Here is a 16,241-nt window from a genome sequence, read left to right on the forward strand (position 1 = left end):
GGTAAGGAAGAGTTCCAGAGGTTCAGTCCTGCAGCTGGGCAGGGGAGTTACAGAGGGTCAGTCCTGCAGCTGGGGAGGGGAGAGTTACAGAGGGTCAGTCCTGCAGCTGGGGAGGGGAGAGTTACAGAGGGTCAGTCCTGCAGCTGGGCAGGGGAGAGTTACAGAGGGTCAGCCCTGCACCTGGGCAGGGGAGAGTTACAGAGGGTCAGCCCTGCACCTGGGCAGGGGAGAGTTACAGAGGGTCAGCCCTGCAGCTGGGCAGGGGAGAGTTACAGGTGGTCAGCCCTGCAGCTGGGCAGGGGAGAGATACAGAGGGTCAGCCCTGCAGCTGGGCAGGGGAGAGTTACAGGGGGTCAGCCCTGCAGCTGGGCAGGGGAGAGTTACAGGGGGTCAGCCCTGCAGCTGGGCAGGGGAGAGTTACAGGGGGTCAGCCCTGCAGCTGGGCAGGGGAGAGTTACAGAGGGTCAGCCCTGCAGCTGGGCAGGGGCTGGGCAGGGGAGAGTTCCAGAGGGTCAGCCCTGCAGCTGGGCAGGGGAGAGTTACAGAGGGTCAGCCCTGCAGCTGGGCAGGGGAGAGTTACAGAGGTCAGTCTTGCAGCTGGGCAGAGGAGAGTTACAGAGGGTCAATCCTGCAGCTGGGCAGGGGAGTTGAAGAGGGTCAGCCCTGCCGCTGAACAGGAGAGAGTTACAGAGGGTCATCACAGCATCTGGGCAAAGTAGTTACAGATGATTAGCCCTGCACTTGAAAAGGAGAGAGTTACAGGGGTTCAGGCCTTGTGCATGTATCCTACGTAAGGATCTATAGAGCCAGGTTGTGATATTGCTTATTGTTGGCACTTGATGCATGATATTAGGCGTGTGGCCCGAGCGTCACAGTTGCATAGAAATACACGCTGTCTAGTGTTGAGCATTCCGATACCACAAGTATCGGGTATCGGCCGATACTTGCTGTATCGGAATTCCGATACCGACTTCCGATATTTTTTCAATATCGGAATTCGGCATCGGAATCGGAAATTCAAAGTTGATTGACAGCCTGACGTCATCATGATGCGCGGTGTGTGCGCATCATGATGCGCCGTCATTTCGGGCCTTCCGGGCGTCTGCGCCGGCCTGCCGGGGGGCTGTGTGGACTGCCCGGGGTCTGTACCGGCCTGCCGGGGGGCTGTGCCGGCCTGCCGGTGGTCTGTGCACCCTGTGGGGGTCTGTACCGGCCTGCCGGGGGGCTGTGCACCCTGTGGGGGTCTGTACCGGCCTGCCGGGGGGCTGTGCCGGCCTGCCGGTGGTCTGTACCGGCCTGCCGGGGGGCTGTGCCGGCCTGCCGGGGGGCTGTGCCGGCCTGCCGGGGGGCTGTGCCGGCCTGCCGGGGGGCTGTGCCGGCCTGCCGGGGGGCTGTGCTGATGTCCGGGGGTCTGTGCAAGCATCGTCCGATGGGACTACAAGTCCCATCTGGCGATGCCTGCTACCATGACAGTGATTGACACATTAGCCAATGATGGGACAGTAGTAGTCCCATCATCCGGCTAATGTGTTAAATGTTTTAAAAAAAAAAAAAAAAATAATACTACATACATACTACATGCATGCTACATACATACTACATGCTACATACATACTACATATATACTACATACATGCTACATACATTCTACATACATACTGCATGCTACATACATGCTACATGCATGCTACATGCATGCTACATGCATGCTACATACATACCACATACATGCTACATACATACTACATGCATGCTACATGCTACATACATACCACATACATACTACATACATGCTACATACATACTACATACATACTACATACTACATGCATACTACATATATACTACATGCATGCTACATACATACTACATATATACTACATGCATGCTACATACATACTACATGCTACATACATACCACATACATGCTACATACATACCACATACATACTACATACATGCCACATACATGCCACATACATACTACATGCTACATACATGCTACATACATGCTACATACATGCTACATACATGCTACATACATGCTACATACATACTACATGCTACATACATACCACATATATACTACATACATACAATACATTCATACAATACATACATAGACATACAGTACATATAACATAGAGTAACATACTTACCAATACTTGTCACATTGTTCCCCGAAGCCATTGTCTTTTCCGGAATAAATATTAACATAACAAACCACAAAAATACTCACCCACGATCCGAAGCAGTCCACGAGTGTGTCCCACGACGATCTTGGGTAGAGAACTGCAGCATCAGATGATGCTGCCGTTCTCTACGGGCTGCAGGAATCCAATGACGGAAGGTAGGTATCCTTCCGCACTGTATTCCTCCGCCACTTAAAAAAAAAAAAGTCCCTAGTCTCACTTTATGCCATTGCTGCGTGGGAAATTCCCACACAGCAATGGCATAAAGTGAGACTAGGGACTTTTTTTTTTTTTTTAAGTGGCGGAGGAATACAGTGCGGAAGGATACCTACCTTCCGTCATTGGATTCCTGCAGCCCGTAGAGAACGGCAGCATCAGCTGATGCTGCAGTTCTCTACCCAAGATCGTCGTGGGACACACTCGTGGACTGCTTCGGATCGTGGGTGAGTATTTTTGTGGTTTGTTATGTTAATATTTATTCCGGAAAAGACAATGGCTTCGGGGAACAATGTGACAAGTATTGGTAAGTATGTTACTCTATGTTATATGTACTGTATGTCTATGTATGTATTGTATGAATGTATTGTATGTATGTAGTATATATGTGGTATGTATGTAGCATGTAGTATGTATGTAGCATGCATGTAGCATGCAGTATGTATGTAGCATGCATGTAGTATATATGTAGTATGTATGTGGTATGTATGTAGCATGTATGTAGCATGTAGTATGTATGTAGCATGCATGTAGTATATATGTGGTATGTATGTAGTATGTAGCATGCATGTAGTATATATGTAGTATGTATGTAGCATGTAGTATGTATGTAGCATGCATGTAGTATATATGTAGTATGTATGTAGCATGTAGTATGTATGTAGCATGCATGTAGTATATATGTAGTATGTATGTAGCATGTAGTATGTATGTAGCATGCATGTAGTATATATGTAGTATGTAGCATGTAGTATGTATGTAGCATGCATGTAATATATATGTAGTATGTAGCATGTAGTATGTAGGTAGCATGCATGTAGTATGTATGTAGTGTGTATGTGGTATGTATGTAGCATGTAGTATGTATGTAGCATGCATGTAGTATATATGTGTTATGTATGTAGCATGTATGTAGCATGCATGTAGTATGTATGTAGTATATATGTAGTATGTATGTAGCATGTAGTATGTATGTAGCATGCATGTAGTATATATGTAGTATATATGTAGTATGTATGTTGCATGTAGTATTTATGTAGTATGAATGTAGCATGTATGTAGTATGAATGTAGCATGTATGTAGCATGTAATTATTTTTTTTTTTTTTTTACATTCAACACATTAGCCGGATGATGGGACTATTACTGTCCCATCATTGGCTAATGTGTCAATCACTGTCATGGTAGCAGGCATCGCCCGATGGGACTTGTAGTCCCATCGGACGATGCCTGCACAGACCCCCGAAGCCTGCACAGCCCCCCGGCAGGCCGGCACAGCCCCCCGGAGCCTGCACAGCCCCCCGGCAGGCCGGCACAGACCACCGGAGCCTGCACAGACCCCCTGGCAGGCCGGCACAGCCCCCCGAAAGGCCCGTACAGACCCCAGAGAGGCTGTACAAGGGCAGGAAAGGGTTTTTCTTATTCCGATACCGGAAGTCCCATAGACTTGAATGGGACTTCCGGTATCGGAATCGGCGATACCGATACTTTTTTTAAAGATCGGCCGATACCATCCGATACGATACTTTGAAGTATCGGACGGTATCGCTCAACTCTAACGCTGTCATATTTGGGTAGAGACACCACTGACCAGTACAGGCATCGTGATGCAATCGTAGTCCGAGTTATACGGCCGTCTAACTCTTCCCTCACACTGGTGGATAAAACAAGACTGAACATAAGACCTTCACAAGCTTTTACACTTCATAGGGAAGATCTCTTAAAACTTTATATCCATCTACCTGATGATGAGGAACATTGTGATCTTCTTGTTTACAGTTATGTGGAAGAAGAGGACGGGGACATCTCTCTGGTGTTGTCCTCTTACTGGATAGAACTGGAGGAAACACATACAGGGACTGAATTCATTCTTTACATACAGATAATTATAGGCCGTGTGTATTTAGTCCTGTCTATTACCTGGTGATGTGAGGGACTGGGGAACCTCCATCATGATGTCCTTGTACAGATCTTTGTGTCCTTCTAAATACTCCCACTCCTCCATGGAGAAATAGACGGTGACATCCTGACATCTTATAGGAACCTGACACATACAATGATACAGTCATCCCCGATCCCTCCATAGTGTTACTGTATAATGTCCCAACATTCCCAGCAGTGTCACCTCTCCAGTCAGCAGCTCAATCATCTTGTAGGCGAGTTCCAAGATCTTCTGGTCATTGATGTCCTCATGTATCAGGGGGTGAGGTGGAGGCTCTGTGATTGGGCTCAGGGGTCTTCCCCATCCCTCAGACACAGGGGCCTGACAGCGCTCACTAGAGGTCTTCTTCACTACTGTGTAATCCTGGTTATGGAGAGACACATTAATAAACCTCACTACAGACATTGCCAGAGTCCTCACCTCTCCAGTTCTGTCCATCTGTTATTCCCATAGATAATGATGTAACATGACGTCATCAGAATCTCTCACCTGTCCAGTAAGCCGGAAGAGGATCTCTAGGGTGAGGTGTAATATCCTCTCTGCCATCTTGTCCCTGTCCCTATCCATCCTTGTAGGGTCACTCAGGAGAATTCTCTTATATAGAAGATCTCCACTGAGAGGATCCGACATTGTAGGGACCTGAATGGGGAGAAGATGACGATGTAACATCATAAAATCCCATGTAAGAAATCTCTGGAGCTGTTACCGGCTTCACATGATCACTACATCCAGTCATGGCCCCGTCCTGCTGTGTTTGTTGCTCTCTAGTGTTTTACTTATGTTTAAACGACTTGTCTTTTATGTACCAATTCTATACAATCATATATAGTAATTTTGTACCTATTCTTGGCTGTACACAATTATTGTAGGTTCTTTGTATATCAGGCGCTCCACAGTCACCTTTTATTTTTTGTTATATACTCAATTTTGATGCTTTTAATTAAACTCATTTATTATTGTTAGATATTAATTATGGGTATTCATTTTTAGTCTTAACTCTACATTTTTTATAAGAATTATTGTGACTTTTTGGAGCATCGCATCTCGTAATAAGTCCTGTATTAATAAATGTACAGAAATAAGAATATTTAACAATTTATATTTTCTTAATATGTATGCACCATTTTGCAGTACTGCCCCTTTTGTTACCAGTACAGGTAGTAAAGTGGCAATAGAAACAATAAAAAGATGTAGTGGTGTTAGGGGAAGGATGAGATTGAATAAAAGAATATATAGAAAGATCAGCAATAACAGACAGACTGAGATCATTCATTGTGGTCTGTATGTAAAAAGTTTTACAAAAAAGATTGTTCTCACTGGGAAGACAGAATTTGTCTTACCGGTAATTCGGTTTCTAGGAACCTTCCACGACAGCCATGTCGGAGGTTTCTCCCCGCCCTAATGGGGGACAGGAAATGCACAAGAGGTTAAATAACTCTCCCCTTCCTGCTACCTCCAGTGTTTTTTCTGTACACACTAGCATGTATAGTTACCACCAAAGAGCAGGAATCGACCAGTAAGCATCAGATAGGGAGGGAAATTAGTGCTGTCGTGGAATGTTCCTAGAAACCGAATTACCGGTAAGACTAGTTCTATTTTCTCTAGTCACCTTCCACGACAGCCATATCGGAGGAATACCAACAACTAATTTCTTAGGGAGGGACAACAGATTGCAGAACACGTCTGCCAAACGTTAAATCCCTGTTGAAATTTTGTCTATAATGTCTGGTGAATGTATGGACAGACGACTAGGTGGCAGCTCTGCATATCTGCTCAGAAGATGCGTTCCCTCATTCTGCCCACGATGTTGATACTGAACGAGTAGAGTGGGATTTCAGAGACATAGGAAGAGGAACGTTCTGTGCCGATTAGGTGAGGCTGATAGCTTGCTTGATCCAAACTCTCTGTCTGCTGGAGGTACAAGAGAACTACTCTACGGACATAGAGGGTGTGAAAGGCTTCTTTCATGTTGGAGGGGTTTGCACAGAAGGAAGGCAATACAATGTCTTGGAACCTATGGAAGTTCGAGACTACCTTAGGCATAAAGGAGGGATCTAACCTCAGGATGATGCTATCCTCTGTGATGGTTAAGTATGGCTCCTGTATTGAAAGGGCCTGCAATTCTCCTATGCGCCTTGCGGTAGTAATTGCCACCAGGAACACAGTTTTTAGCGTTAAGTTTTTCTGAGTCGTGGAAGACAGTGGTTCAAACGGCTCCCTGGTCAAGCCCCTGAGACCTAGGTTCAGGTCCCAGGGGGGGACCTGACTACGGAGTCTGGGACGGATCCTAGATGCTGAGGTTATGAATCGCTTGATCCATCGATGGTTTGCCAGATCTTGGGTCGTAGAATGAACTAAGGGCTGACACCTGGACCTTTAAAGTACTAAGTGTGAGCCCCAGATCTAGGCCGTCTTGAAGAAACTCTAAGATCTGTGCGATATTAGGATGGAAGGGATCTGGAGCATTTGGGGAACACCAATAAGAGAACTTCTTCCAAACCTTCCCGTAAATGGCGTTAGTCACTAGTTTCCTACTCTTCTGTAGAGTTTGCATTACTTTTTCGGATAGGCCTTTAGCCCTTAGAATTCCGGCTTCAGTAGCCAGGCCGCAAGGTTCATTTTGTGCGGGTCTGGGTGCACTAGAGGGCCCTGGTGAAGGAGATTGGCGCTCTGAGGCAGAAGTATTGTACCTTCCTGAGCCATGTTTCGTAGGGCTCCATACCAACTTCTCCCTGGCCACAAGGGAGCTACAAGTGTTGTGAGTTCATTTTCCCCTTCGTCACTGAGGTCTGGTGAACTCCCTATTCTGGTAAAGGAAGGTAATGAGCCTGATTATCAGGCACCTGAGCCTAATGAGGATGACTGGCTGAGTGGAGTCACGGACTGGATATAAGGCTGCCGACGCCCTTCTGCCCTGCGGGTGATTTCTCTGTGGACTTCTAGGACAGGGGTCCCCAACCGCCGGTCCGCGGCCCAGCACCGGGCCGCTGCAGTGCCCTTGCCGGTCCGTGGACACAAGGGGAGCCAGGGGCGGTCAGTGGCGTAGCGGGGGCTGGGGTGGCGCGCAGCAGTTCTTAGCGGCGGCCAGGGAGCGATCAAGCAGCTCCGCTGCCTGCAAGAGGGAATAGCAGGAGCGGAGCTGCAAGGACCCGTCCACTGCGTCCAGCTTCCTGCCCGCCGCCCGCGCTTCCTGTCTCTGACACAGAGAGGAGCGCGGCCGCTGCTGTGTCAGAGCGAGGAAGCGCGGGCGGCGGGCAGGTGAGAGGTGGTGTGTGTGTGTGTGTGTGTGTGTGTATGTATGTGTGTGTGTGTTGGTCTGTGTTTGTGTAGCCTGGCCCTGGAGGAGATGGGGACATGAGGAGACGGCAGTGATGGGGTGAAGGCAATGATGGGGAGACAGCAGTGATGGGGTGAAGGCAATGATGGGGAGACAGCAGTGATGGGGTGAAGGCAATGATGGGGAGACAGCAGTGATGGGGTGAAGGCAATGATGGAGAGACGGCAGTGATGTTGTGAAGGCAATGATGGAGAGATGGCAGTGATGTTGTGAAGGCAATGATGGAGAGATGGCAGTGATGGGGAGATGGGAGTAATGGGGTGAAGGCAATGATGGGGAGATGGCAGTGATGGGGTGAAGGCAATGATGGAGAGATGGCAGTGATGGGGTGAAGGCAATGATGGGGAGAAGGGAGTGATGGGGTGAAGGCAATGATGGAGAGACAGCAGTGATGGGGTGAAGGCAATGATGGGGAGAAGGGAATGATGGGGTGAAGGCAATGATGGGGAGAAGGGGGTGATGGAGCACGTATTCAAAACCTATGGTGAGTTGAGTCACATTATAAATGTTATTTAATTATAAGTATGCACTGCTACACTACAACCGTGTCCATAGCCCCGCCCCCTTATGACCAAAGCCCCGCCCCTGCCACACCTCCATCCCCGCCCTGCCGGGCCATGGAAGAATGGTCTTGCTTGAAACCGGTCCCTGGTGCAAAAAAGGTTGGGGACCACTGTTCTAGGACACCAGTCTGATTCCTGCTCCTCTAAAGCTAAGTTTTCTGCTTTGCCTGTTAGCATTTGTGTTTTGTTTTCCTTGCTTTTCTGTATTCTGCCATTCCCTGCTGGGGTGAGCTGAATCTCCTTTTGCCTGTAGCTCTGTCTTCAGAATATTCCTGAGTACTGACATAGCTTTTTTGAAGCCTAGCGTCTTCAGGGCCTTTTTCACTGTCAGTCTGTTGGCTCTTATTTTCATAGGGTTTTTCACGGATTGCAGACAGCAGCTTTCCTGTCCTTTTCTATCTAGTTAGCTTGGGCCCCATCTTTGCTCAGTCTATCTTTCTGTCTGTGTTAGCGTTTTCATCTTGCTTCACCGTCATTATATGTTGGGGGCTGCCTATTGATTTGGGGTCTGCTCTGGGGCAGTTTAGATTTCCCCTTTCTTTAGGCCTATTTTATTCTCCGGCTGTGATCGAGGGGTCTATGGCATCGTAGGAACCCCCCACGGCTACTGCTAGTTGTGTTGATAGGTTCAGGGGTCTGCAATCCGATAGCTGCCAACTTCTCTGGTTTTCTGGACTTAGCTAGCATTTCTGTTTTTGCCTCCTACGGTGACTCAATCATAACATACAAGGATTGCAGTGACTTGCTCTGCCCGTATCTTCTGCAGTGTTCTCGCTATCATGGGAATCAGAGGGAAGGCGTAAGCCAGATCAAACTGCCACGAATGGGAGAAGTCATCTACTTCCCACGCTCCATTGGTGGGACTGAGGGAAAAAAAAAACGTTTCCACCTTCGCGTTTTGACCGCTGGCAAAAAGGTCCACATCGGGATTTCCCCACCTTAACACCAGAGACAAAAAAAAAACAAAAAAAAAAAAAACAACTGGTCTAGGCTCCATTCCCCAGGAGGAACATCCTTCCTGCTGAGGAAGTCTGCCTCCACATTGTCCAATGCCCTTAGATGTACTGCTGATATGGACAGCAGATGTTTCTCTGCCCAGGAAAAAAAATTCTTGCACCCACCAATTTTAGGTTGAAGAATTTCGTGCCTCCTTGGTGACGGATGTAGAGGACACTGTAGTCATATTGTCTGAGCAGATACGTACATGATGGTTTTGGACAATGGTTGACGCTGCCTTCAACGCTTCTTCTACAGCTTTCAGTTCTCTCACATTTGAGGAGCTGGCTCTGACGTCTGGGGGCCATTTCCCCTGGAATGTGATTTCTCCACTATAGCACCCCAGCCTCTCTGACTGGCGTCTATGGTGACTTTTTTCAGGGGGAGCTGATTCCAGCTAACACCCCGCTGGAGATTCTGGTAGTTCAGCCACCATAGGAGGGACGCCTTCACATGACCTGGAAGAGGGGTTCTCTTGGTCAGTGTATTCCGACATCTCTTTAAGCATCGGAGTACATAGGACTGAAGTATCCGAGTATGGGCTTGAGCCCAGGAGACGGCTTGGATGGATGCTGTAAGCGAACATAGGACGGACATTGAGTCTCTCAGGGTTGGTGCCCTCTGGTCTCTGAACTTGGAGACTCTCTGAACGAGGTTGAGCTGTCGTTCCCTTGGTAGAAAAGATGTTCGCTTTTCTGTGTCCAGGAGTATCCCCAAGAACTTTTTCCTTGCAGAGGGATGAAGGTCTGATTTTTCCAGGTTGGGAATCTAGGCCAAGGTCTGTAAAATTTCCAGAGATTTCTCTACGTCCTGGTTCAGGCGAGATATGGATGGAGCTATTATTAGAAGGTTGTCTAGGTATGGGACAATGCAGATCCCCTGCTGGCGAATGAAGATCATTGCTTCTGCCATCACCTTGGTAAACACTCGAGGGGCTGATGACACCCGAACAGCAGGACAATGAACTGGTTGACCTGGGACCCCGCAAACCTGAGGAATCTCCTGTGGTCTGGATGAATCAGGACGTGATAGTAAGCGTCCTTCAGGTCTATAGTGGCCATCACCCAATTTTGTCCTATGAGGGGGATTGCTGATTTGACCGACTCCATCTTGAATCGTCTGTATTTCACCACTCGGTTCAAGGGCTTTAAGTTTATTATAAACCCTATGCTTCCCTGAGGGTTTTACAATTACGAAGAGGCGAGAGTAGTGGCCTCTGCCTATCTCCTGTTGTGGAACTGGGGAGATAGATTGCTCTTGCTTGCAGAAGTGTCATTATTTCTGACAGCAAGGATCTTTGGAGGTGCGCCTGAAGGGAGGTTATTCTCAGGCACTGAGGGGGGAGGACTCTCGAATTCCAATCTCAGTCCGTCGCAAGTGGTGCGAAGAACCCATTGGTTTGAGGTTATGGACTGCCATTGATCTATGAAATTCGAGAGTCGGCCCCCAACCGGAAAACTGTCATTGTTTGTCAGTAGGGTTTTGTTGTTGTTGGGGGGGCCAGAATATTTCTGCCCTTACCTCCTTTCAGATAACTCCACCGGCCCGTTTTGCCCTTCCCTTTGAAATCTCTCTGGGAGGGCTGGTCACGGGGGGGGGACGAAAAATCGTTTCCTAGGTTTCTTTTGTTCTGGAGTGTTCTTCCGGCTGAGTTGGAGAGGACCGCAGACTTTGCTGCTACTCGTACTGGATTCCGCAGAAGCATAAGCTAGGAAGCCTGTTGCTTTTTATAATAGGGGAAGAGAGTCAAGGATTTCTTCCCTGGAGGTCCCTTGAGTGAGGTGGTCTTCCAGCATACGCAGCCAGCGAAATAGGGACCTGGCTACACACATAGAGGCTATATTGGCCTTATGCAGGGTTGTGGAGGCATCCCAAGATTTCCTGAGCAGGCTCTCCGATTTCCGGATCCATGGGATCCTTGAGCTGAGATGAATCTTTGAATGGAAGAGCCGTTCTCTTAGTCACCCTGGACACCTGCATGTCCACTTTAGGGACCTCCCATAGGGAGCAATCTCCCTCTAAGGGAAACCGATTCCTCAGATCTGAGGGGACACTAAGCCCTTTCTCTGGGAGGGCCCATTCCTGCATAACCAGGTTTCGGATGTTTTCGTGAATGGGAAACCCCTTTTGATCTTTGGGCTTCAGTCCCCCAAATATTTCATACTGAATAGAGCATTCCACTTCCGCCTCCTCCAATCCCATAGTGCCCCTTACCATACTAACTAAATCCCCCATGGCCTCAGACGAGAAGTAGTATTTTTTGTTATCGGGTTTCGGGGCGAAAGCGGAACTCTCATTTTTCCATGCATGCTCTGAGTTAGAGGTATCAATTTTGCCCGAGTCCGATTCCACAGGGGCTGCTTTCCTTTTCCTAGCAGGAGGGGGCTGTGGCGTCAGGGTCCGGGCAACAGTCATCATAGAAGTTTGGACTTCTTGTTTGATGAGGGTTTTTATACTGTCAAGTAGGGAGGGCTGCTCTGCGCGTATTATGTCATCCGTGCAGGGCTTACATAGCTTCTTCCTATATGTTGAGGGAAGTTTGGTACCACACATACATTTGCGGCTCGGTTTCTTTATAGGGTCAGGGCCTTGTTTCCCTAAAACAGAGAGAGAAGGCATACTAAGTCACCTCAGAGACCACCCGAACAGAATAAAGGGAGACCTACCCCGCTACTTACAGTAGGAGGGTGAACGCTGGGCTCCGCAGAAGCAGATCGTGAGGGCTTATCGCTGTCCATGGTTAGTCTGTCACAGTTATCAGTACAGAAATGGCCTTACCTGGATGCACCCAGACCAGGGTTTTAACAGCCAAGGTCCACCACAGTGTTCCTCCTCCCCTGGTCCAAAGGTGGGGGTCATTGTAATCACCCCTCCTCGTAGCTGATTCTGCAGCTGCAGCGGCCGTCCCATTCCCCACCCCATCTGGGGTTGCTGGCTTCGCCCCCTTGTCCCGGTCCAGCCTCTTGTTTAGCGGCCGGTCGGTGTGACACTGGGGGGTCGGTAGAGCCACTGACGGGGCCCCAGACGCTAACGGTGGGCCGGTAATACCGGCCGCATAAGCGTTCCAACCGGGAACGTAGGAGGGAGGCAAAACCGGAAGTTCAGCGACGGTCCCTCCGTCACTTCCGGTGTGCCTGCCGAATGGGGAGGAGGATGCCGGGGAGCTCACAGAGGACCCCGGCCGCAGATCACCGCCTCGCTTTACCCTTCAAAGGAGTGCAGGAGAGGCGGACAGGGGTCCCGAGTCTTGCCGAAGCGGAGACGGGAGCAGCCATCACACGGAGGAGAGCAGAGCCCCCGACCGTCGGCCACCCGGCTTCAGGTAACCAACATAGTGCCTCCGGTCGCCGGCCACGGCAGCACTAACGAACCTGGAGGTAGCAGGAAGGGTTATTTAACCTTTTGTGCATTTCCTGTCCCCCATTAGGGCGGGGAGACATGCTCCGATATGGCTGTCGTGGAAGGTGACTAGAGAAAAACACAATAATAAGCTTCTAGATAAGATACCTTTTAATGGCTATCAAAAATAAAATATTGTTACAAAGCGAGCTTTCAAGACTTGTAAAGTCTCTTCATCAGACATGGTATAACAGTATTTGAATAGAGATGAGCGAACCCAAACTGTAAAGTTCGCGGTTCGTGCCGGACACCTATTTTCCGGTGCCAACCTTCGAACACGGACGTTTTCAGGCAAGTCAGTTTTACTGTTCGGGTCAGTATAAAGTTTGTTGGAAGTCTGCAGCACAGCTAATCAACAATATTTTAGGCTGTGGGCACTTCCGGAGCCACCACAGCCATGCCTGTTTAAATACCACAATTTTACTATGCCTGGTGCTGGGTGCCCCAACAGCCTGGTGCAGAATACCCTAACAGTGTAATAATAATTAACTGGGCACTTTCTCTTCTCTGCTATGCACTTTTTTGGGGTATTTGATCATCAAATAAGGGACATGGTCATGGGGCTGCTTGTGGTGATGATGTCCTCTCCCTGCAGCAGCTACATATTCGTTCTGTGCCTGATAAGTGCCCAAATTAAACACATTCCTCTGGTGCACGAGGGTGAGAGGATGTTCTGTGTAAATTCGTAGGCCCGAGTACTGCTGAACGAATGGTGAGCTCTGAACACGTTGAGGTGGATTTAGATTGGTTGGCTGAGAGTGTCTCCAGTTTCTTCACATTATCTTCCACCAGGTCCCCTACTGAAAGCGCAGAGTTGGCACCTGTGGACCATGGTCATCTGGCTTCCATCTTACCCACTTGCAATTCATCCAAGCAGTCTGAGCCTCAAGGTATGCAGCAGTCACTTATGCTTTTTGATGACTCCGCTCGCTGGAGTTCCATGGGCCATCTACCTGGCCTTGCACGACAAATCAAAGAGATGATGACAAACCACTTGTTCAGTTGGAGGGTTAGTCCATACAGTCAGAGGACCATCACAGTACATCTCTGATGATGAAACACAAATACCAACTTCTGCGTCTTTCTGCAGTGTGCAGACTGGCAAGGAGAGCAGGGGTTAAGTTAGTGGAAGATGATTTGTGGGAAATTGTGTGATCCTAGACCATAAATGGAGTGAAGGTCATTCGAATGATGTGCGCAGCTCGGAGGAAATGGAGGTGGACACGTTGCCCCAGCGGCATAGCAAAAGAGGGAGTGGGGTGCAAAGGCACAGAGGTCAGCCCCTAGCCAGTAAACAGAGGGGGATCAAACAACAGCTAGTTTGACACACTTCACTTGACTGGCATATATGCTGAATTTGTTGGTGCAGATCTTCCTTAAACATTACATTGATATGTCAAAGCTGCTGCTGAAAGTGCAGCCCATCTTTGTGCACTTTCTGCGTGCTCACCCTGCTGCTGTTCGCCTGTCCACACCGCGGTACTTCAGCTTTTCCGCTCACCAAATATTTGACGTATCCACAAGGTGGAACTCCATCTCCTATATGTTGGAGAGACTCTGTGAGCAGCAACAGGCAACAGTGGACATTCAGCTACAGCATGCATGGGTGGGTTGCTCAGCAGAACACCGCTTCACCAAATCAAGTGGACCTCCACGTGGGAATCATGTGCCATGTTGCACTGCTGCGAGAGCTTCAACATGGCCAGCACAGATCATCAGCATTTCTATCCAACTTCTATGCCTGCTTGAAAAAATACTTCAGACGATGATTGAGGTTGTGGAACAGGAAGAAGAGGAGAGACAAGGAACATATATACCACTATCAAGCAGTCATCCACACATGGCTTGAAAGATGGGTTCCTGTACCAACAACAGCTAGGTACACAACAGTCCAGCCAAAGGACAGTTTTGCAGTATGAGGAGAAACCATGTTCACAGCTGGGGGGGACTCAGAAGCAGCTCACGGACATCAGTGGAGCGTGGCTTGGGGATACAAAAGACCAAGACGATACACCTCCTTCCGAGTATAGCTTGTTGTTACATCTGAGCAGCCTGGAACACATGAGCCAATACTGCTGTGCCTGCGCAACGACCGTTGAGTTGCCCGGATTATTACCAGTGCTGATTACTAGGTGGACACCCTGCTGAATACCTACTACAAGGACAACCTACCATGCGGGAATACAATTACACGCTGGTAGACACACTACTGACGGCGTTGCCACATGACAGTGGGGGCTCAGTGGAAGAACAAGACAGAGGAGGAAGTTGCCAACGCAGCTGGGGCAATGACAAAAGTTCAGTAGGGAGGGTAGAACGGCCAAAATGTTGAAAAACTTCCTCAGCAAGGCCACAACATCCAGCACCATCATCTGATACAATCCGTGTTAGCAGGAGGCGTTTCAACAATATGATGGAAGAGTACGTGTGTAAACCTCTCCACATACTGAGTGATGAGACTGCCCCATTTAACTTCTGGGTCTCCTGATTGAAACAGGCCATGTGCCCACACTTCAGGCTTTTATAATCAGTCACAATCCGTCAAAGTGTGCAAAACATGCATCCTGTGCATATTGCAAAAACTGAAAGTCAGAAAAACGAGGAAAGAGACAGAACGAGAGAGCGCGCTCTCTCTCTCTCGCGCTCTCTCTCTCGCTATCTCACAGTCCATGCTCCCCCATTACCGCTCACCAGTGCAGACTTCTCCTCCAGCTCTTACATGTGGAGCCGGCTGTACCCTAATGTGCAGAGTCCCGGTGCTCCCCCAGGACTGAGTCCTGTCCCCTCTCACAGTCCCTGCTCCCCCATTACCGCTCACCAGTGCAGACTTCTCCTCCAGCTCTTACATGTGGAGCCGGCTGTACCCTAATGTGCAGAGTCCCGGTGCCCCCCAGGACTGAGTCCTGTCCCCTCTATCACACAGTCCCTGCTCCCCCATTACCGCTCACCAGTGCAGACTTCTCCTCCAGCTCTTACATGTGGAGCTGGCTGTACCCTAATGTGCAGAGTCCCGGTGCCCCCCAGGACTGAGTCCTGTCCCCTCTATCACACAGTCCCTGCTCCCCCATTACCGCTCACCAGTGCAGACTTCTCCTCCAGCTCTTACATGTGGAGCTGGCTGTACCCTAATGTGCAGAGTCCCGGTGCCCCCCAGGACTGAGTCCTGTCCCCTCTATCACACAGTCCCTGCTCCCCCATTACCGCTCACCAGTGCAGACTTCTCCTCCAGCTCTTACATGTGGAGCCGGCTGTACCCTAATGTGCAGAGTCCCGGTGCCCCCCAGGACTGAGTCCTGTCCCCTCTATCACACAGTCCCTGCTCCCCCATTACCGCTCACCAGTGCAGACTTCTCCTCCAGCTCTTACATGTGGAGCCGGCTGTACCCTAATGTGCAGAGTCCCGGTGCTCCCCCAGGACTGAGTCCTGTCCCCTCTATCACACAGTCCCTGCTCCCCCATTACCGCTCACCAGTGCAGACTTCTCCTCCAGCTCTTACATGTGGAGCCGGCTGTACCCTAATGTGCAGAGTCCCGGTGCCCCCCAGGACGGAGTCCTGTCCCCTCTATCACACAGTCCCTGCTCCCCCATTACCGCTC

General features: G+C 49.2%; 1 protein-coding gene across 1 annotated transcript in view; it reads right to left on the minus strand.

The window, feature by feature from the left end:
* Nucleotides 1-16,241, minus strand: part of LOC141073609 (uncharacterized) — a 75,112-nt gene that overhangs the window by 57,020 nt on the left and 1,851 nt on the right. Inside the window, exons 2-5 of the mRNA XM_073560910.1 lie at nucleotides 4,839-4,988; nucleotides 4,533-4,712; nucleotides 4,328-4,451; nucleotides 4,150-4,244 (exon numbers count right to left, since the gene is read on the minus strand). Coding sequence (XP_073417011.1) covers nucleotides 4,150-4,244; nucleotides 4,328-4,451; nucleotides 4,533-4,712; nucleotides 4,839-4,979 — 540 coding nt within the window. The 5' untranslated portion in view covers nucleotides 4,980-4,988. The remainder of the gene's footprint in view (nucleotides 1-4,149; nucleotides 4,245-4,327; nucleotides 4,452-4,532; nucleotides 4,713-4,838; nucleotides 4,989-16,241) is intronic.

The sequence above is a fragment of the Dendrobates tinctorius genome, unplaced genomic scaffold, assembly GCF_039654945.1.
Source record: "Dendrobates tinctorius isolate UK_male_01 unplaced genomic scaffold, ASM3965494v1 ptg000014l, whole genome shotgun sequence".
Lineage (NCBI taxonomy): Eukaryota > Metazoa > Chordata > Amphibia > Anura > Dendrobatidae > Dendrobates > Dendrobates tinctorius.